The sequence below is a fragment of the Quercus robur genome, chromosome 3, assembly GCF_932294415.1.
Source record: "Quercus robur chromosome 3, dhQueRobu3.1, whole genome shotgun sequence".
Taxonomy (NCBI): domain Eukaryota; kingdom Viridiplantae; phylum Streptophyta; class Magnoliopsida; order Fagales; family Fagaceae; genus Quercus; species Quercus robur.
The window spans coordinates 24,333,533-24,357,978 of record NC_065536.1 but is presented as its reverse complement, the minus strand read 5'-3'; the positions used below and the strand labels follow the sequence as shown (position 1 = coordinate 24,357,978).

Below are 24,446 nucleotides of genomic sequence, written 5' to 3'. Positions count from 1 at the left end.
ATATCAATACCAATATGAATATGATTACACAGATTTCCTTTTATAAACCAAGAGAAAGGAATAACACAACCAATAAAACATACACTCTGCCCTATCCTAGGGGCTTCTTTAAGTAGGAAATATAACACACATGCCTTTTTCTAGTGGCATTAGATCACACATCATAATAAAACATAAAATATTTAATAGCCACAGCACACCTCACCACATTTGGTTACCAATATAACCACATTATTTAATTTAGTAGCAATACTAAGTTGAAGTAAGGTAGCAACTTAATGTACAGCCTCTGCAACACCATCGTTGTGGCAACACTTGTAACTGATATACGTGTCCATGATGCGATGACAATGGGAGCATTCCAAGGTCTCTGGTATTTTCCCAGTGTTGTATGGAATTTTAATGTGGTGGCAGATGTATTTTTCATCCTTAAAAACCTCGTCATGGTAATCTTTGAAAGCCAATTCGAAGTCCTTCTCGTTTAACTTAATCTTCCATTGTTCAAACTCTTCCACCACCTTCAAAATAACTTTGCCACTACTCACCAATACCACGCTAGACCCTTTGGTGAGCACAGCCCATTCTTTCTCATTCTTGTAGGAAAGCAATTTCTGGATTTCTCGAGCCACCACGTCTATCTGGGTTTTCCCTTGAGCCTTGGAAATGAACAGGCTCTCAATGTTGGTCCAGAAGCGCTCTAGGTCGACCTTATTTCCTTCGCTCTCAGAGACGGACACCCACTGTATAGATATCCCTTTTTGCTTTATCAAGTCTTGATCAGCAAGAACCTTTACCCTTTCAGGAAATTTTTGGATCCACTCGTTGTCCTGGCCTCCATACAAAAAGATGTATTTCTTCTCTTTGATCTGAATGAGCAAGAGATATATATGTCTATAAGTGATACTAGATTTACTATAAATTTTATCAAACTCTTATAAATTGATGCTACCACCAATCATAAAAAATAATTCAAATGGTCATTTATTATTATCTTGTTATATTCAATATCATGTCCGTTTGAAAGTTTTTTATAGTAGGCTTAGCATTTTCTATATGTGTGTGTTCGCGCACGCATTAGATCTGTGAAATGACTTATACCCAGTTTTCAATCTCAGAATTAGCATTAATTATCGGTGACCAAAGCCAACTGAAATCCGTCTCCATAGTTTTCACTTTTGCGCTGGTGAAAGGGAAGGCCTCAACTCCGTAGATACTGAAGATTAGGAAGGCATTCTCGCATTCCATTTTTCCTTGAGGGTTCAACACCACAAGTAAGGGCTTAACCTTGAAGTTCCACTGCTTCTTGATGAACCTACAGCTTGCTTTTGGTAAATAGTAACGCGCTACGTACCAGGGCATTGAAGACCGCTTTGTCTCAAATTCCTTATCCAAGCCCTCCCTCAATTGCTCCACAAATGGGATCCATACAATCTTATATTGCTCCTCCTTCTCCTTCCCTGCTTTATCAAAAATTTTCTGAAGCATTGAAATGTCATCATTGGAGATTTCTAGGTCTGAAATGAACAAGAAGACACTCTTCCCCTTCAGGACATCAATTTCAACCTGCAATTTGTGCAATACATTAATGGGTGCATGTCAAGAAACTTGTCTTAGCACTGATTCGGTAAGAAAATTCTTATGTGTCAATTCACACATTGATCAGCTAGAACTTAGTTGTCTACTATTTTTTTTTAAAAAACATGTACCCGCCTTAGCTCACATAATTTTGTGGCGAAGTTATAAAATTAAGGCTTTAATTAAATGGTATGAGTTATTCATAAGTAGATTGAGTTCCACCCAAGTAAAAAAAAAAATTAATTAGTAAAAGAATGAAGCTCAAATTTAAGTATATGTTTGACTATGATCAACGAACCAAAGTCAAATATATATAATAATGTGATTCTAAAGAAGTTCGTGAGTATAGGTTTCAATTGGGGTATATATAATAATATTTATTTATATGTATACATGTATTAAAATTAAATATACTTATATAAACTTAAAATTGGATAGTGTAAATTTGTAAATGAGTTTATAAGAAATCAAATTATTATTTATAATATAAATAGTCCATATATATCGTACTAAATAGGGTTTAATATTTATTAAGTATACAAGTCTATTTGAATAACTCAAATAATATAATCTCAAATATATATTTTGTCAAAAATGTTGTAACTCAATTGACATTTTTTAATGTTTTTAACGAGATATCTAAGATTCAAATCTTTTACCTCCCAACCACAAAATTATCCATACACAAAAAAGAATATATATATATATATAATACTTTTTTTTTTTTTGGTTCAATATTATAATGTTTAAAAGCCATATATAAATAACCATTTGTATTTTATTATTATTTTTTTAAGAAAGAGGTAAGGTAACATGCCAACGTGGAATAATATTTAAAAATGAGATAGAGATAGTGTCTTAAGTTTTAAGTTGAATGAATAAGATAAAGGAAAATTTCTAAAATTTAAAAATAGTAAATTACTCTTTTAACTAGTTTATGTTTTTTATTTAAAAATTTTTAACTAAAAGATAAGGGTATTATAGACGCAAAATGTTGAAAATCAAATGAAGAATCCTGTTATTATATATATATATACATATATTTTGCTTACAACTAGTGAGAAAGCAATGATTAATATTTTATTTCTAATATTTAATAATGTATATAGTGTCACATTATTTAAAATAGAATTGATAGATCAATATAATTTTTTTTTTCCCAACAACACTCGCACTTCTAGAGCAGAAATATATATATTACGGCAATCAAACTATTATTGAGTGATCTCATCCTCTTATACAAGAACAAAAGATGCATGTACTAGAAAAGCATACCTGTGTTTTAGTAGAACCATCAATCAGTGGCTGCATCCTGTTTGTTGGATCGATCAGTTCATGAAGTACCTCCGTGATCTCCATAGAGGTTTGAAAAAGTTTTACGAGCTTCCCGTAATCCTGTGTCTCCGCTGCATTAAACCAAGATCTTTCATCATTATAATACTAGTCCATCTTTTAAGGCAATGAATTAATTTAATGTGCAGTGCATCACAACTCACAAGCAAGGAAGTTTGCATCATTATAAATGAAACCACCGCTAAGTACTAACCTATTTGTTCTTTGCAAAATACTATCTGCTTCTCGAGTTCGGTGAGGATGACGTTCAGTTTATCCGCAAAGGGGTTTAGTTCCTGTTTCTTGTCCCTGGAAATTAACAGAACCATGGTTTTTTAACAGTTGTAAGATGGTATATAGTATATACCATGTATCTATATGACTATATCATCCTTAATTGGCTTGTGTTTTTGTGATATGGTTGGGACCAATCATGTATTTACAGCATTTTTACAATATTTTTACAAAAACTATAGATGTAGCAAATTTTTACTGATTTTTATTTGAGTCCACCACTAACATCACTATTTGACTTACAAATAATAACTTATTTAGCTATTTGTAAAAAAGTTTGTAAAATAATTTGTAACTTTAGTATTTTCCTTTATCAAATGTTTACTATAGCCACAACTTTGTCATAACTTATTCGTGAAGTGAGTTGTGAGTGGTGGAGTTATGGACTCCACCACTCACAATTGGTCACATGGGTTGTGATTTTAGTTGTGGTCCTAACATTTTTAAAATATCGAGTGAAAAATTCGGTAATTTTTTCTACATCAATAGTAGAAGTATATTACATTAACAATAAATTTTTCTATACAAACCTTGCAAAATAATGTTTTGAGTTTTAAATCACAAAATAACTACTGACTTTATCAAGATGTGAGATAAACTTTCTTTAAGACTACTAAGTAAGGATTTGAGGATGCCATATAATATACATGGGCTTGAACTAGAACTTGAACTTACTCATCGAAAATAAGGCAGGATGATCGCTGAGTTGTGCTTGCTACAATGGTTGTAATAGCCCAATAAACATCCAATTTGATACGGCCCAGCACTGTTGCCAATTCGGATCCATCCTTTGTGTCAAAATCAAAATTGGACAGTTTCTCCAACTCAAAGATGCATTTAATCACTTTCATTGTAGTTTTAACCACTTTGTTAAGATCAATAAAGGCTTGCTGGTTCTTCTGCATTGTTACACCTTTTAAGAGAACAGGTACTCGCTTGAGTGTTCCTACTGATTTGGCGAGTTCCTCCGATGACTGAATTTTCACAAGCAGACAGAATTCTCCATAGTCCAAAGCAAAAGCCGCCAGGGTCAGCACTGCCTTTGCATCCCAGGAATAGCGTGATAACAAATTATTAAGTATTGACAGTGTTGTTGCATGAGCAATTGGATAACCTGGTTCCTTGCATTGCATCTGACATTTAAAAAAAAAAAAAAAAAAAAACTTTGATGTGAGTAAATAAATAAAAAGACAATGTCATTGACCAAATGGTTCCATATATACTGGTTATGAATTCCATTTTATTCCGCCCGAAACAGTTGGGATTTTTTATTTCAAATAATTAACAAGTACAAATTACTCATCTATTCCATCATGTTCTAAATCCCAACCATCCTATTTCGTTCTACTCATTTTGGCCAATTCTACTTAGTATGGTGATTTTGGTTGGTATGTAAATGAATCATTATTTTTTTCTTCAACTTTCTTTTTAATATTACTTCACTCACATATGACATTTTATTATTATTTTCCTTTAATAATGTGTTTTTCTTGTTTACTTTACTCACATATATGACATAGTTTTTTCTCTTCATTAATATATTTTTTCTTTAATTATATATCACATGTTGTATATTCATATTATGCAATGATGATATTAAGAATGTGCATATTATTGATTTTGAATTAATAATTAGGTATGGTATAATATCATATGATGTAGACTTAGGTATATAAATTTTGTAACATATATATAGAAACTTTTAGCAATAACCCCAAAACGATACATTGAAATAGGCCGGTATCAAAATGTTTTGTTCAAATAGAAAAACCAAAATGGGATCTGAAGCAATATTTAGAACTTTTTTTTTTTTTTTGAGAAACATATTTAGAACATTTTGATATTATATATATGAAATTGATCATTATCCTTTTAATACAAAAAGGAGGGAAACTGAAAAAAAAAAAGAAAAAAAAAAAGAAAAGAAAATTGCAATTACCTCAAAGGAAATTTTCTTGAGTAAACACAATGGTGGACTAAAACTTGCTTTGGGGGTCTTCTCCTCCAAGTGTTCAATGGTTGCTTGGGTACCCTGCTTTTGCTGTAATTAAGTGTCAAGGCTAGTGTTCATGGCATTTTAATAGGACAAAGCCAGTGGACAAAAAGAAGTGATCGAGCATATATTTAATAACAATTAATGAGTCTCATATCACGGTCTTAACATTTTTAAAACAAAAAATAAAAAGAAAAGTCGTAGTATATAACTAATATGCTAAAAGTCTAAACGAAGCATTTTATAAAATTCTAAAACCAAATTATTATGCATGGTCTATTGGTAGAGGAGGAAAGTGAGTGAAAGTTCAAAAATGTGTATAAATACCCTTGAACGTTTAGACCCCCAAATACAAAATAACCAATTCAAGCTTTATGACAAACAACTAGTGTGCGGAAAATGAACATAAGCTATAAACAGAATTGGAAATAAATCTAAACCAATTATAAATCACATCCACAGCAGAAAATAAAAGGCAAAGATAAAGGGAAGAGAGATGCAAACACAAGGACAACACATGATGTGTTATCGAAGAGGAAACCGAAGCTCTCGGCGTAAAATCTCTCCGCCGCCCTCCAAGCGGTCAATAATCTACTAGAAAATGTAGTTGGGATACATGAACAACAATAGACCCTCCAAGCCTAATCTACCCGATGTACCTAAACCCTCCAAGCTTCTTGCTCCAACGAGGGGGAGAGTATACTCTAGAGTATGTTTCGGAGAATTTTGTCATTTCTATATGACTCTTGTGCACATCCTTAGGGGGAGAAATTCTATTTCTCATGCACATTTGTAGGGGGAGAGATATTTCATAGGAGAGATGCATATACCAAGGGGGAGAAGACATTGTGTTAACTAGAAAACCTTGTTCTGTTTGTTTTCTTGTTGGCTTTATGGTGCTTTGTGTTATGCTTTGGTGTTCTCATTGCATCATGTTTGTGCTTTGGACATGCATATATCCCTATGCTATTGTGCTTCTTTGAATGCATGTTCAGATGATCTTTTGTTTTGCTATGAGATCATTGTAGTCATTTCTATATGACTATTTTGGTGTATGATCAAGTTGCTCACATGTTTCACATCATGTTTACTTGATCGCAATTTACTTGTTACATTATACTTGTCCTTTTATTACTTGCTTTACCTTGAGGGTCTAATGTGTTTTGTGCAAGTGTTTCAGGTTACAAGTATATATGTTCCAAGTGCATCACAGCTTCTCATCATTTTGAAAGGGAGAAACTTTAAGCACTTTTAGTTTATATTGTTTAAGTTTTTATTCAATATAATGTGTTTGTACCCATGTGCTTTTGTAAGCTTTTAGGGTTAATGTTTTATGCATAGTTTGTAGGCTTTATGGTATGTACCTTGCTTAATGCAGCCTTTATGCTATGTTGAAATCAGTACTTTAATCTAAATGTTCTGCATTTTGGTTTATGTACTGTCACTCTTGTGCCCTTGTAGGATTGTTCCTAGATGCATATGCCTTGTGTGTTATGCATTGGTTGAGTGTTGAGCATACAAGTGTCTTGCCTTGTGCTTGTTAACTTGTATGTCCTTGTGTTCATTCCAAGTGTGAATGAGCACTGTGATCACTACCTTATGGTGTTCACTTGGTTGATCAAGCCATGGTTTGTTTCTTAACTCCATCTTTGCTTGATCACATATTGCCCGTTTCATATGCATTTATAATTTTCTGCTTACAATGATCATGGTGTATTGTTGTGTTTCAGGAGATTCATGTTCATATGATTCAAGAGCTGCACAGTTTCTAGATTTAGGTGTGCGTGAGTTTTGCCATTGTTCCCAAACTCACGTTTAAGTCTAGAGTCTGTTTTAGGGTGTTTTGTCATGGAATAGCCAAAGGGGGAGATTGTAAGGTTGAATTTAATCAACCATGTGTTGGCTTTATTCCATGAAAAATTTGCTTGTAATATAGCACTTAGAAACCATGTATTTAGGTGGGAATCATGTAAGGGTAGTGTGTGAGAGAGTGTGAAGAAATGCTCAAGACAGTGCAGTGAAGCAGAGACTCGCGGCTAGGACTCGCGGGTGGCTCGCGGCTTGCAAGCCGCCAAAAGTTGCTCACGTGCAGAGCATGCAGGGGAGCTGAACAGTCACGCCACCTGGAGCACTACACGACAAAAATCCAGACTGGCCATTAAGTTAGCTCGCGACTTGAACTCGCGACTCAGTCAAGTCGCGAGGTCAAGTCGCCAGCCAGCCCTGTTTTTGGAAAAACTGACTCTTCGTATTCCATTCTCACACCAGTATAAATACCCCTCATTCCCACAAGATATGTGTGGCCATTCAGAAAGAAAAACCCTAAGAGAGGTTTCTTCAAAACACCCACCCAATTAGAGAGAGCTACTCATTCCTAGAGAAATCTTTGTAGTCTCTTCTCATTCCCTCTCTCATTGTCATACCTATTGAGAGGAGATTTCTATCCAAACACTACCCACACCCATTCAGAGTGTTGAGTGTTTTTGGAGTTTTGGGAAGCATTGGAAGATGCCAAGGATGGCGGATGCTACGGTCTAGTAGCGGAATCCGGTAAGCTAGAAAAGAAAAAGGTTCGGCGCAACCTCGTTGGAGCAAGAAGCTTGGAGGGCTTAGGTACATCGGGTAGATTAGGCTTGGAGGGTCTATTACTGTTCATGTATCCCAACTACATTTTCTAGTGGATTATTGACCGCTTAGAGGGCGGCGGAGAGGTTTTACGCCGAGAGTTTCGGTTTCCTCTTCGATAACACATCCTGTGTTGTCCTTGTGTTTGCATCTCTCTTATGGAATATCTCTCCCCCTACAAATGTGCATGAGAAATAGAATTTCTCCCCCTAAGGATGTGCACAAGAGTCATATAGAAATGACAAAATACTCCGAAACATACTCTAGAGTATACTCTCCCCCTTTTTGTTAGGAATAGACAAAGGGTCAAGAAGAAACGAGGGCAAGAGATGAAGGTATGAACAATGCTAATGATGCATGAGGGGTGTAAGATGAATGAGAAAATGAAGCTCAAACCTAAGACAAAGTAACATGCTACAAAGCATAAGGTAAGCATGACATGCTAGGATGAAGAAATAAGGTAAAGACCAAGGCATGACAAGGGTAACAAAAGTGTGTGCAAGAGGTGGCTAAGTGCAATGCATAACCAATGTATGAAAAATGCACATGTGGGGCAAAGTGTACGAAATACACAACTAATGAACCAAACATGTTTCTAATGAGGAAACATGAGAAACCCCAAAGTTTGGTACTCATCAGAGTCCAAACAAGCGAGAAAATGTCTAAGAGGCATTTTATTAAACACCTAGCATGCACACTATGAACAATAATGTGAAACAATGCATGAACATCATGAAATCCACCCTTAATACATGTTCTTTCTGCCACAAGGGGCCAACATTCAATGCATATCAACAAAAGAAACCAATCCCATAAAGAAATTTGACAAAAATTAAGTTTTCCCAACCCCAAAGATAAAAATTCCAACCAAGAGCACAAAACTCTCCAAAACATAATCCAAGGATCAAAAATAATGAAAAGAATTTATAATTACCTTAGAAATGTTAATGGAATGAAAAACCATTCAAATTGGTTGGATTTTGATGTAAAAATATTGAAAGAGGGGTTTTAGAGAGGATGGGAGAGGTTTAAAACAAGTTTCCCACAAAAAGCCCATTAAAAAGCTGTTTCTAGGCGATTCGCGACTGGGTGAGTCGCGAGGTTCAGTCGCGAGCAAGCCGCGAGCCACGAGTTTCAGCCGCGAAAATTTTCGCGAGTTGCGAGTGAGTCGCCAAAAGCTTTTGGATGAGCTCGCGGCTGGGGTTTCGCGACTGGCAAGTCGCCAGCTGAGCCGCGAAAAAACTCAGACACCTGTTTTTCGAAACAAAACATGTTTAAACAATGAAAAACAAAGTAAACACTAAACATGAACTCAAAGAGTGATAAAAATCACTTCCAAAAACATATAAAATGATCAAAAATCTTTTTGAATTGAACCATATATGATTGAGCACACACACATCACATTTAGACAAGTATAATCTAACAAATGAATAAGACATTCATTGAACATTAAGCATGTGTGTTGTGTGTGTGTATCAAATGTGGAATAGTCCTTAGTCTAGAGTGAAGTTTCAATGATCAATTCAATCAAGTCATACACAACTAGTGCTAAGTCAAGTGGTCTATCTCAATTATAGAAATGAACATATATGACCTCCCACAAGAAAATGATTACATATGATGAAGCTTTTCATTTAGCTTCTTTACAATTCATAACATTTGATCATTTTGAATCAAAACATCTCATTTTGAGATCGATGCCTGAAATTTGTGATATTTCAATTTGACGAACAAGCCTTTGGCTTTTTGGGCATCATACAATTTCATTTAAGTCGCTTTCCCTTTTTCCTAGTCGAATACCAGTATTTGCAACGGCTTTTGCAGCTCATTATCTCTTTTCATTTTGAGATTTACATTTATTGAGCTCTTTAAGCAATAAAAATAAAAGAGTGGGAAGAGATATAAGCACAAGTTTATGCAAGTATCAAAACCAACATGACTATTGACTAATCATTCATGACAAGCTTGAAGATCAATTTACAACAATCACACAAAGATGTCAAGATTTTTCCCACAAAGATATAAGTGCAAAAATAACAAGCTAAGCTCGAAAATGCACAAAGCCATTTGTACAAAGGTACAAGGCCAAACTCACATGTGATATGTGCTCAAACAAATACGATCAAACTTTTTGAATTTTTCACTTTTTATGTGGTTTTGGATTTTTACTCACACAAAATAGAAACATAAAAGTAAGATAAAAAACGAAACAATGCATACAAATAAATGCAAGATGCACAAAATGCATGAAGATATGACATTTAATGCATGAAGGGTCCTACAAAGATCGAAATAATTAGATCAAGGACCAAAAGAACAAAAGCTCAACCATAGGAACCCTTCCTCATCCAAACGGAACGATTGTTTGGAATAAGTGTCTCAAGAGAAGCGAGACGAGGGTTGGAAGAATGAGAACCGGAGATGCACATAGTCAAGGAGTTAAGAGCATTAAACATTTTCTTTAACAACATGCTATTTTCACTCAAATCCAGTTTACTCTTTTTAGCACAACTTCCAAAAAGCTCAAGTTTCTCTTTTCTTTTGATTCTCTTAAGAGTTTGAAACTTAGAACAATGAGGTCTTAGATGACCAAAGGCACCACAATGGTGACAAACAATGTGTTTAGGTCCACTAGGCTTTTTGGGAATGGATCTAGCAACATGGTTTTGTTCCCTCTTCAACTTATGACATTGAGGTCTTATATGACCAATCACAGCACAATGGTGGCAAGTTGGAACAAACTTATATCCATCCAAAGCCTTAGGTTGAAACCTAAACGAAGGTTTTGACTTAACAGCCTTTCTCTCCACCTTTTGATTTCTTTTATGTGGAGGAATATATACCGATTTGTCCTCTAAGGTAGAACACACACTAGGCACAAAATCGGGTACCACAACATGATTGCAACAAATATTATCATCCATTTTATCAATGGGTTCAGCAATCAAACACTTGGCATGCATCTTAAGAGATTCATTTTCACATTTAAGATCATCAACAAGTTTGTTAGACAAAACAAGTTTAGCATCCAAGTCCATATTCAAACATTCAAACTCTTTCAGCTTTTCAAGAGAAATTTCAGCAAGTTTTTTATATTTCTCAACCAATTTGTTGGATTCATTGAGCTTAGCAATCAAATCATCATTTTCACAAAATAACTTGCTCAAATTCTTTTGAAACTTCTTATCATTTTTCTTCAAGAGTTTGTCAACAACACCCATGGATTCAAATAACATGTCATCACACTTATGAGGATTAACACTCATAGAGGCATTTTCACAAACATGTGGCATGTTACATTCATCACCAACCAGATCATGCAAAGAGGCATACAAAGCACAATCCATGGCAAATAAACACAAGGGGTCAAGGATCACACTTAGGTATTTAAACCACAACAAGTGTACCCGCTCTGATACCAATTGAAAGTTCAAAAACGTGTATAAACACCCTTGAACGTTTAGACCTCCAAATACAAAATAACCAATTCAAGTTTTATGACAAACAACTAGTGTGCGGAAAATGAACATAAGCTATAAACAGAATTGGAAATCAATCTAAACCAATTATAAATCACATCCACAGCAGAAAATAAAAGGCAAAGATAAAGGGAAGAGAGATGCAAACACAAGGACAACACACGATGTGTTATCGAAGAGGAAACCGAAGCCCTCGGCGTAAAACCTCTCCGCCGCCCTCCAAGCGGTCAATAATCCACTAGAAAATGTAGTTGGGATACATGAACAGCAATAGACCCTCCAAGCCTAATCTACCCGATGTACCTAAGCCCTCCAAGCTTCTTGCTCCAACGAGGTTGCGCCGAACCTTTTTCTTTTCTAGCTTACCGGATTCCGCTACTAGACCGTAGCATCCGCCATCCTTGGCATCTTCCAATGCTTCCCAAAGCTCCAAAAACACTCAACACTCTGAATGAGTGTGGGTAGTGTTTGGATAGAAATCTCCTCTCAATAGGTATGACAATGAGAGAGGGAATGAGAAGAGACTACAAAGATTTCTCTAGAAATGAGTAGCTCTCTCTAATTGGGTGGGTGTTTTGAAGAAACCTCTCTTAGGGTTTTTCTTTCTGAATGACCACACATATCTTGTGGGAATGAGGGGTATTTATACTGGTGTGAGAATGGAATACGAAGAGTCAGTTTTTCCAAAAACAGGGCTGGCTGGCGACTTGACCTCGCGACTTGACTGAGTCGCGAGTTCAAGTCGCGAGCTAACTTAATGACCAGTCTGGATTTTTGTCGTGTAGTGCTCCAGGTGGCGTGACTGTTCAGCTCCCCTGTATGCTCTGCACGTGAGCAACTTTTGGCGGCTTGCAAACCGCGAGCCACCCGCGAGTCTCTGCTTCACTGCACTGTCTTGAGCATTTCTTCACACTCTCTCACACACTACCCTTACATGATTCCCACCTAAATATAAGGTTTCTAAGTGCTATATTACAAGCAAATTTGTCATGGAATAAAGCCAACACATGGTTGATTAAATTCAACCTTACAGTGAGAATTACTGCAAGTGTAAACCTACAGACCCAATTTAGGTGTACTAATACCTGCAAAAAATTATCAACCACCAGAGTGGAACGGTTGAGGATTTTCTCGGCCATAATGAAAAGAGATTCAACATCCAACTTTTCATTAATGTGGAAGTGGGTTGGACAAATTTGTCTCAAGATCTCATTCTCGGACAAGGTAAATTGATATGAAGATATCGCCATGTTGTTATGTTACAGAACAAGATGACCAAAGTCTCTACAGGTTTAGTGCAGTGAAGGGGAGAGGCTAATATGGTTTACGTTGTTGCCATCTGCCGGCCTCGTCCATTTATATAGCCATAGGAGCGGTAAACAGTAAAGGTATGTTAACTAAAATATTTTGTTATGAATAACAATTCTTTAAAAGAGATGGGTGCAAATTACACCTAGTAGCTAGTATAACTTCACAAGAATTACATATTTTTTGAATCATTAATTATTATTAGATTTATTAGTCAAAAAACACTCATAGTAATGACTATATTACATCCTACAATTAGGCATTAACTCTTCTTATTAAAAAAAAAAAAAACTATAACATTAACTTTCCACTATCCTCACGTCCTCATCTTCTTCTTCTCGTCCTCTCTCACATCTTTCTTCTTGCCCAATGTACTTTTCGGCCATCACCATTATTACTCCCTTTGAGACTATACCCAATCTGTCAGTCAAAAGAGCATTTTAGTGAATAAACTGACAAAACCAGAGCCTTTTTTTCCAGCATTTGTTCCTGTTTCTCTTTCAACCGTTCATGTTCAAACATCATTCTAAAGGAAGTCAAGGTGCACTTTCGTAATTATCCCCTAATCCCAAGCCCATTTCCACAGCTTTAATCCTCATTTTTTTTTTTTTTTTGAGGATCTAACCCTCATTCTATTTAAGCACTCATACCTCCCACTCTCTCTCACCCTAGTCTCCTTCAATAGTTCAAAACTTGTCCTCCTAATTTATTCTCTTTCAATCCACGTTTCCTAGTTACAAATCTTCAGTCTTTGATCTTATAGATCATACCAATTATGAGATTTTAGGTACGTAATGGGATATTTTACCTAAACCTCTTAATTTCTTTATGTTGCATAAATATTCTCTCTAAAAGAGTTTACATCATGCATGTTCTCTTGGTTCACTTTTCATGAATAGTGTAATATGTAAAACTTTTTGAGGATGAAGATAATGGATAATATTCTTGTATTAATGCGTGTAACATGTAAACTTATTATTATGCTCTTTGTTGCTTTGTATAGATTCTAGAGTGCTTGCCGTAGTGGCGGCTCTAGGAATTTTGTTTAGGAGGTTCATTAAAAAATTTTAATAAAAAAAAAACTTGAATATATCGAGTTACCGACAAAAAATAATAATAATAATGCATGAAGTTATACAATTTCCTTCTACAAGTATTCAAATTTTGAATTATGAGTATTATTGCCAATGTGGGTAGGTATGAGCCTACAATAATTTTATTTTTTTAAGTTTATCTAACATTTTTATTTTTATGCAATTTTTATTATCTATTTGTTATTGTTTTTATAAAAATATTTTAAACTAAATGACTAAACTAAACTCATTGGTTTTGTATTAATTATTGATGCACACAACGACACTCATTCTTACATAAAATTATACACTAGTGTCTACTTAACCAATCAAATGTTTGGACAATCACTAACTTTACAATTTTTTTTCTTAAATTTTACCAACTTTATAACAAAAAGTTATTATAACATGATAACAATATACACACATGTAACAAACCATCTCTATTTCCTAATTATTAAATTATATAAATTTATATTATATTTATATTGTACACACAAACATCCACACACATCATAATTCACACAAATAACATTATAACAAAAAGTAATGTATACAATCAATATTAGAAACACTCACACATATAATATAAATTTATAAAAAATAGTGACACTTACAATTCACAGACACTTACTCTTTATTCTTAGAGTTGGAAATACTTATAATAAAGGTGTGTAAAATTTAAGTCAGGGTGTGCAAAAATATTTTTAAGAAAAAATTATAGTATTAAACTAACCAAAAAATATATATTTTATATATATATATATATATATATTTTTTTTTTTTTGAAGTAAGGAGGTTCATTTGAACCCCTGAGAATAATGTAGTGTCACCCCTGGTGCTTGATTGATTCTAATCTCATGCAAATGTGGTAAGTTCTTTATTCTCATATATATAATTTTATTTATTTATTTTTTTTTTTGAAGTCAGGGGTTCATTTGAACCCCTGAGAATAATGTAGTGCCGCCCCTGGTGCTTGGTTGATTCTAATCTCATGCAAATGTGGTAAGTTCTTTATATTTCCAGATTATAAAGAAAAAAGGTTCTTTGATTTTTGTTGGGAAGAAAAGACCGAGTGAGTAATATATTACTCCCTAGAAATCAATGGTGATGGCCTAAAAGTACCTAGTGCAAGAAGAAAGATGTGAGAGAGGATGAGAGGAAGAAGATGATGACATGGAGGATAGTGGAAAGTTAATGCTATAGTTTTTTTTTTTTTTTTTTTTTTTTTTCCTTTAATAAGAATAGCTAATGCCTAAATCACTCATTTCTAGAAAGTAATAATGATTAGGAGTGTGCATGGGTCGGGTTGGGACAGGTTAAGGGGATTTTTTGACTCAACTCGCCATGGTGGGTTAAAAAAAATTCAACCCAACCAAACCTAACCCATCACATAAGTCCAACCCAACTCAACCCACATGGGTTGGGTTGAACCCATGGGTTTGACAATTTTTTTTATAACTATTATTATTAAATTGAGCATAAAAAATATAAATATAAATATATTAAAAAAAAAACTAAGGATTAGTATCAATGTAACTCCTTAAAGGCAAACACTAATGATTAAATAACAATTGTAATTTACTAGGATTTATTTGAACTAATTGGCTTTTATATAGGATAGGAAGAATTGGTTTTTTTTTTTAATTATTAATTATATAATATATTTTAAATATATATTCAATATATGGGTGGGTCGGGTCGGGTCGGGTCTGGTTTGGCAGATTTGGAATTTTATGACCCAAATCCAACCCGACCCGCTATCCAAAAAAAATTTGTAACCCAACCCAACCCACCAAGCCCTAAAAACTAACCCAACCCAAAGGGTTGGATTGGGTTGGGTTGGATTGGGTTAGGTCGATTTTGACGGATTGGCTGTACACCCCTAAATAACAGTATTATGAGTGTTTTTTAATCCTTAGATCTAATAATAATTAATGGTTCAAAAAATATGTAACTCTTGTACTGTCATTATTACACTACGTACTTTTAGAATGATGATTTCTAGGGAGTAATATATTACTCACTCGTCTTTTCTTCCCAACAAAAATCAAAAAACCTTTTTTCTTTATAAGCTGGAAAATGAAGAACTTACCTCATTTAATTTGCATGAGATTAGAATCAACCAAGCATTCTAGAATCTGTACAAAGCAACAAAGAGCATAATAATAAGTTTGCATGTTACACGCATTAATACAAGAATATTATCCATTATCTTCATCCTCAAAAAGTTTTACATATTACACTATTCAAGAAAAGTGAACCAAGAGAATATGCATGATGTAAACACTTTTAGAGAGAATATTTATGCAACATAAAGAAATTAAGAGGCTTAGGTAAAATATCCCATTACGTACCTAAAATCTCATAATTGGTATGATCTATAAGATCAAAGACTGAAGATTTGTAGCTAAGAAACGTGGATTGAAAGAGAAGAAATTAGGAGGACAAGTTTTGAACTATTGAAGGAGACTAGGGTGAGAGAGAGTGGGAGGTATGAGTGCTTAATAGAATGAGGGTTAAAGCTGTGGAAATGGGCTTGGGATTGGGAGATAATTACGAAAGTGCACCTTGACATCCTTTAGAATGATGTTTGAACACGAACGGTTGAAAGGGAAACAGGGACAGATGCTGGAAAAAAAGGCTCTGATTTTGTTGGTTTATTCACTAAAATGCTCTTTTGACCGACTGACTGGGTATAGTCTCAAAGGGAGTAATAATGGTGATGGCCTAAAAGTACACAATGTAAGAAGAAAGACGTGAGAGAGGATGAGAGTAAGAAGATGATGACGTGGAGGACAGTGGAGAGTTAATGCTATAGTTTTTTTTTTTTTTTTTTCTTTAATAAGAAAAATTAATGCCTAAACAACTAATTTTTAGGAAGTAATAATGAGATTATTATGAGTGTTGTTTTTATCCTTAGATCTAATAATAATCAATGATCTAAAAAATGTATAACTCTTGTGTGTAACTTGAACCCGTCTCTCCTTAAAATGAAGAATAACTATTACTCTCTAAAATTATTGTAATAATCATTCCTTAATAGGTATATTAATTTGAGAAATTAATACATTTCAAAATAAACAAACTTTCCATATACACATAACAATTATGAAAATAAAAAGTCATAAAAAATAACTAATCTTTCTTTCAAATTTAAAAATATTATTTTTTTAGGAAATATAATCATATGCGTAAGATATTTCCTAAAATATATCTTAAGTTGTATTCTAATGTTACCAAACAAATGAATAGTAATAAGTATTACGTTACAACATCTTTTATTCCTTGTAATACATATCTCTATTCCTATGTAATCACCATTACAGTTTACCTAGCGTGCCCTAATGAGGCGAGAAGTTGAGACTGACGTTCTTTTTTGAGTGATGCTAAGGATACTACATGATTTGTCACCAATCACAAAAGAAATGTTAAAGATATTACTGGTTTTACTGCATAAAGCTTTAAACCGATGTGTCTTTTTTATGATTGATAACACATCAGTTTGTTTTTTTTTTTTTTTTTTTTTTTTTTTTTTTTTTAACTTTGTAAGCTAAATGTAGTAAAACTTTTAGTACCTATTTTAATTTTTATAGATATCACTTGCAAAAAATAAAGAAAAATTATAGATATCATAGTATTTCTATTTCAATTTATAGCGCCCGAGCTATGATAATTGTTTATTATTATTATTAAGCTAAAGCACCAATTAGTTTTTAATAAAGACGGAGTTCAAACCTTATATCTTTTATTTAATAACGTGAGGTTTAAACTTTAGTAAAAATTTATAAGATCTTTAGTATAATCCTTTCTTTTCTTTTTTTTCTTTTTTTTAATGAGAGTCAAATTGCGGAGCCAGAGATTGAGGGGGACAATTGTCCTCCTACCCCACCAAAACTCCAACCCCCACATTGTATGCTTTTCAATTTTCATCTTTTGCTTTTTGTTTCATACATTATCCTTAAGTTTTCTTTTTTTTCTTTTTTTGGTTAGAATTCTGTTATGGGTTAAGTTTCATTGAAAGATATATATTTTCTATGATATCCATATTGTATAAGGATCAAAAGTTATAAAAGAAAAATAAGACTAGAAAACAAAAGGATAAATAAAGACGCAAATTTTTTTATTCAAGAAGAAGTACAAAAAATATTGTTACTTTTTGAAAGTGTTATGGGTTTAAATTCTTTATATAGTGACCTATTACTTTTCATAAAAATGTGTATAACTAATAAAAATTGGAAATAATTATATAAAGAAACTCTATAAATATGGGCTCCAATTAGCTCAATTGGTAAAGTTTCTGATGGTTGAATAAGAAATCTAGGGTTCGATTCCCGCTACACTAAAAACCGATTGATATCTTAGTCTGATAATAAAGAGTTATCATTAGGACTGGTTTTTAGACCCGAACCATTCGGTGAGCCGTAAAAAGGAGAGGTTCAAGGTTTTTAAGGTCGAACCGAGATCGAACCGAAGTTAAACTGTGATGACGTCATTATTATTTTAATAATTTATTAGTATAAAAATGAGAAAATACATATACAAAATTTAACAAATTTAATTAAAATAATATATATAAAGAGGTTAAAATATATTTTAATTATAGGAAAGATGATATTTTTTGTAATTTATTACAAAAAATATCATCTTTCCTTCTTCTTCTCATTCACGTGTTCCCCTATCTTGCCTTATTCTCTCTAGTTTTTATTTTTTTATTTTTTATAAACTGTTCTCTCTAGTCTTATCAATTAACAAATCCTAATATTGTCACATTCAAAACTTCATCCTCACCGTCAATTCAAAATGATATCTTTAGCTTTCTATCTTCTCTCTTCTAGCCTTCCTAATAGTCTGATACTTTGTTCCTTTTTCTTCTCTTTCTTCCTTTTGGTTAGCTCCAAGAATGCCTACAAAACATCTCTTCGAAAATGCATGATTCAATATTCAACTTCTATTCCAGAAAATCTAATGCCAGCATAAGTTTGCTCTCCATTTTTTATTACTATATTACTTCATTCTCTCTAATCACTATTACTCTCGCCTTTTTCTCTCTCCCTCCCCTCTCTTGGTCTCTCATTAAACAATGAAATCCAGTGTTGTAGTTGACAAACGAGATGAAAGCCGGAGATTTTTATCAAAGTCATGTGTGGAAGAAAACTGGAAAACCCTTGCCCAGTTCCACAAACTGGACGGTTTGACCAAGGTTTGAACGGTTTGCTGCAAAACAAAGAGTTCCAGTTTTTTATGTTTAAAAACCCGGATTGATGGCTGGTTCCGATTAATCCGGTCCGAGTTTCAAAACTATTTAGGATCAGACACCATATGTTAAAACTCTCTAAAAAAAAACTCTATAAATTGATATTAATTTCATTTCATCCTTTTTTGAGAAATATGTTGTTTCACTCCAACAAAATGTATTTTTAGCAACGAAACGTAATGAGGAAATATTTTTTGTCGCTAAAAATACAGATTTAGCGACGAAATATGAATTTCATCACTAAAGCTTTGTTTGGATTGTGTTTTTGGCTCACGTGTCTACGTCTGCCATCCTTTCTTCTTCTTCTTCTTTTTCTTTTTTTTTTTACCAACGCCTTTTGCATTGTTTATGAAAAAATGCATTAAGGCTTATCTACAGTATTTTTTATGTGAACAGTAATTCAGAAATGATTTTTTTATTGTTTTGAGTTTTCAGCAAAATAAGTAATATCTAAACGCATACTAATAATGAAAAAAAAAATTATAACATTTAGCGACAAAAAATAATTACTATAAAGTAATTGATATTTTTCAAGTAGTACTCTAAAGTTTGACACACAAATAGTTACTATATGGTTTTAAAATGTTATAGTTTAATTATTTTCATGATTTAAAAAAGCCAATACAAGTTGTACTTGAATTTATCCAATTACTAAAACACATTATATTAAAATTATAAGTAAAAGGTTTTGACCATGAAAAATTACAACACAGTTTAATATTTTTAATAAAAGCTAACAAATATATATAGTATAATGTATAGTTTACTTTTATTTTTTTTCTAACATCAAAATACCACTTAATATTCACATTAGTGGCATTTTGGTCTTAAGCTTTATATATATAACTACTTGCAGATCCTTGTACTTCACGAGAATATATATAACTATTTTTTAATGTGGTATAATGTATAATTCGTACTTTGGAATTTGTCAAAGATACAAGTTTAGCCACCTTCAAAAGAAGTAGACTCACTTAACTAAATAAATATTCTAAGCAAAGAGGTATTCAATAACACTCAACAGTTTTCTCTTCTTGGTTTTCCCTCCCCCTTTTCTCTTTCCTAATTCCCTATAAGCATCGTCCATTTATATCTATTTAGTCTTTTTGTCTATAAATGCAACAATTTCTCCATGTATTTTCTATCTCTTTGTATTTGAAAATTTTATCTTTTCATTTACTCTTTCTTTCTTAGTTGTTCTTTATTTGTATATTTTGTGCTTGTTTGTTCTTTTCTAAGATTCTTTATATTCTTTTAACTTTTGTTATAGTGTGTTATACCTTTCTAAATTTTATGCCATACAACTTAACTTTCTATGTTTCAAATTTATTATTAAAATTTCTTCTACTCTTATGGAGATTATCATGATAATCAAAAACCAAAAAATCATAATATTACACAATATTCACAATTGATGCCTGACATCAAAAACATGAAAATGAATATGAAAACATAAATGTGACAAAATCATTGCCCTTTTATAAACATGCAAGGGAAGCAAACAATAATAAATCCTTTCAATGCTTTTTTAATCTAAGAACAGTAGGAGCGAATGATTGTAGTGAAGGGGTCATGACACCCTACCACTCCTTCCACCACTAATAGATGAGTTGCTATTAAGCAGTGAGCTATGCCACTCCTCCCTCAAAACCGAGGAGACACACTCAAGATTTTTATAACATTCAACATTGTGCCCTGCAGGTCTATTTTTAGAGCGGTCATAAGGAGTTGAATTGTAGCCCCCAACAACCACTCCCCCCCCCCCCCCCCCCCTCTCTTTCACAATGACACTCCAATGACTTGAACTCATGGTCTTTAACTCTAACACAACTTATCAGATTTTGAGCTATGTCACTTTACCTTAAAATCAATTTGTAACGAATAAGACATACTCACATCTTTTATGACATTTAAACAATCATAAGGAGTCCAGTTGTGATGCCCCCAACAACTGCTCTAACCCCAACAATTCTTCGTTCAGCACATGGGCATCGTTGACTTTTGGCATAACTTTTGTTGAACGTAATGGTCTCCAAAATTTAGAGGCTAAATTCCATAAACTACATGCAATGTTATTTTTCTTTTCTATGTTTTATTAAATTTTTTATGTATAGAATTCTAAGCTTATAGAAATTTTGGGGCTAAGATATATGATGATATCGAAAATCACTCTTAACCCCTACAAAAACCAAGATGTTCGTTAAGCTCAACAATGACCAGCCCACCTCAGCATCTTTGGCATGTATAACGTAGGGGAGAGAAGGTAAGATGAGAGAAAGGAAATGGGGAGAGAAGGGTTTTCATGGATCCACCAATTTTTCACATTTTGCTTTCCCTTCAATTAGGAAGAAAATGCTTAATTAACTTGTAAAACTACTCTTATATCTTTGAAAGGTTTTAATTTTAATTTTTTATATGAATATTTTTATATCCATGTAATTAATTATTAATTTATAATTTACAAATATAAAATAGTAAAATAACTTTTTATGATTTTTTTTAGAGAAATGCTTTGTCCACAACATCTTTACAATATTTTCACAACAAATCCTAAGTGGTAGGTTGTTATTGATTGCTATAAGTGGGAAAAAAAGTAATGTAAATTTTGGATTCAAATTAGAATTAATAATAACTTACCACCTAACTATGATTTGTTGTGAAAATGTTGTGGACGTAATACTTCTCTTTTTTTATTCTCTTTCTTTCCTTTTTCTTCTCATCTAAATCCACATCAGGTTCAGATCACATGGGGGTGGTAATGGTGCAATTAACTAAAATGTCTAAAAGATTAAAAAAAACATTTATGTAATCAATTTTTACATCTCACATGGGGTGGTAATTGCTTGGTGCACTAAATTCAAAGATATAGTTTTTGGTAACTTATTTATATAATGTTTATCAAAAGCCAAAAACGAACTTATTTAAAAATAAATAAATAAAAATTAGATTATTTAAAATAAATAAAATTAAAATTAAAATTAAAATAAATAAATAAATAAAAAATACCAAAGCAAGCAAATAAGCTAGGTCAAATCCACACCAAATATCTCAGACATGGAGGCTCCACTCCATGGATTAGAACAGTCCCTTTTTTTTTCTTTTTCTTTTTTCTTTTTTTGAATTAAGAACAATGTACTTTTGATCCATTGTTAGGTGCTTTGCGTAGGTCCTAGGATGCCAACATTTGAAACCAAAAAAAAAAAAATTAAATAAATACATAACTTCTATCATATATAGTTCTCTATGCGGCTAACTATGATTAGTGGATAAAAAATATTGGGTCCATGTGAAAGTGATAGACAACTAAATAAAATCTTCCAAGTAAGAGAGTTGTGGCAAAAGTAGTGAGTTTGTTTGTGGCACTAGAAGAATTCTTTTTGAAAATCAAAAGATCAAAATGTTCTATGTCATCAATAGCTAGCCTTTCCAACCATGCATAAGCACAATGGCTTTGTGTCTTTAGCACAATTTATCCAAATCCTAAAGGTCCCTCTTTGGAGGCTCCACCCAATCCAATAGATTAACACTACCAAGTACGATGTAAGTTCTTTTCTTGCGCATAGCGCATGAACAAAGTGGCAAACCCTTTATATGATGCACTAGATTTGAATCAATACCGTCGGTTCCTAGATTATTGTTCTTTGTCAAGTTAATACACAAACTGAATTTTAATTTATATAAGTGAAATTCAAATTTAGATATCTTAATCAATAACAAAAAATTTACTTTTTTTTTTTTAAACAAAAATCCAAAATGTACACTCAAAGTTTGACTATAATTCATTTCATGATCAATCCTCTAACTTTACGTTTATTCAATTGAGTCATCTAAGTTTCAAGTTTATTTAATTAAGGCATTTCCATCAACTTTGGTTAAAATTTTTATAAAAAAATTCTGAAAAATATTTTTCAATAATTAATTGTGTTGGGTTATAAATTGACACGAGTTAATTAATTTAATTAACCAAGCTAACTAATTATTCAAATTACATGCAAATCACATGAAGGCACAATCAAATAACCAAAATAAATTAAATGCAGCAAAAAAATAAATTTGATACGAGGTTTTCATCACGATGGGAAAAAATTTTGCAAACAAAAATCTTATCGGGTGAATTTCAAGTCGCCACTCTCGAAGAATCCACTAATCAAGAAACAAGCAGTTATAAGTATAAGGAATGTTATTCCATTGGCCTATCTCAAAATACCAATCTATAGTTAAACCTAATGACCTATACTAGTATCAACTTCAATTCCCAATCGGATTTGTTCTTGTAGACACTTCTCATTTACATGGATTCCAATACGTGACTAACAACATTGCACGAATCTCACTATATGACTAACTCTACAACAACCATTTTGATTGTTGTTGTTGATTTGCAGCAGCTTCACTACTGACATGTACTAGTATCAGCTTCAATTCCCAATCAGATTTGTTCTTGTAGACACTTCTCATTTACACAGATCCTAGTACATGACTAACAACATTGCACGAATCTCACTATATAACTAACTCTACAACAACCATTTTGATTGTTATTGTTGATTTGCAACAGCTTCACACAAAAACACCAATAAGATATTTAATTGTTGGTGTCAAACATTTTGATTGGTACAAACCCAATGGCGCACAAAATTCGCAGCAAGAGCTCTTTCTTCTGTTTTCTAACTCACAAGTTCAAAAAGTGGAGGCTAGGGTTTCAATATAAAAACCTATGAAGTATTAAGGTTTTCTATCTCTACCACCTTATTTAAATAGGAACTTAATGAAGCTTTTAATAGGCTTTTCTATTAGGTTACACAAACCCACAAACAATAGTCACTTAGAATAAAATTTTGCTGGATAATTCTAAAATCTTGTAGCTCGATAGTTTGAGAGGTATCGAGCTTCATTAAGTCTCGATAGATTGACAGGTATCAAAGAAGTATTGGGTCCTGCGATTCAACTTTTCTTGAGCAGTCTTATGTTTTCAATAATACCACTTGTAGATTCACTTCATGACCTTCTTGAACACATTAGAAGTTAAGACTCAAATACATATAAAGTTTGTTTTGATCTCAGATATACCAATACATGAAACTATGACCCATACAAATTGGATTTTTTTTTTAATTTAAAATTTTTGAAATAAAATAAAATAAAATTTTGGACACTTAACTGCACCATTTAAAGAAATTTGAAGATAAAAGTAAATTTGTACCTTAAGAAATTAAGGATTTAAAAATTTGTAATGTACCTATGAAAATAACCAAAATAAACTAAAATATAAGCTCATCCAAACACATAAATCGGTAGCCGGGCTTTGACTATATATACATATAAACACTAGTTGCAAACCTGTGCAATTTATATGAAAGTTCTTAAAAAAATTATTTGATACATATATAGTTAATAAGTATAAATAAATACAAAGTTAAATTAGAAACTTTATAGAAGATAACATAAAGATTTAATTATAATTTATTTAAAGAAGATCAAATCTAATTTAATCATGATTTGTTTGG

The 24,446-nt window shown here is 32.7% G+C and overlaps 2 protein-coding genes across 3 annotated transcripts in view; both read right to left on the bottom strand.

The window, feature by feature from the left end:
* LOC126717557 (uncharacterized) overlaps positions 1–24,446 on the bottom strand; it is a 185,028-nt gene that overhangs the window by 138,588 nt on the left and 21,994 nt on the right. The gene's annotated exons all lie outside the window — the stretch shown is intronic.
* On the bottom strand, positions 237–12,608 carry LOC126717559 (protein SIEVE ELEMENT OCCLUSION B-like). The gene is made up of 7 exons (XM_050419367.1): positions 12,387–12,608; positions 5,141–5,242; positions 3,877–4,334; positions 3,122–3,216; positions 2,851–2,981; positions 1,099–1,563; positions 237–866 (listed from the first exon to the last, which is right to left on the bottom strand). The coding sequence occupies exons 1-7, from the start codon at positions 12,549–12,551 to the stop codon at positions 276–278; spliced, it is 2,007 nt and encodes a 668-aa protein (XP_050275324.1). The 5' UTR covers positions 12,552–12,608; the 3' UTR covers positions 237–275.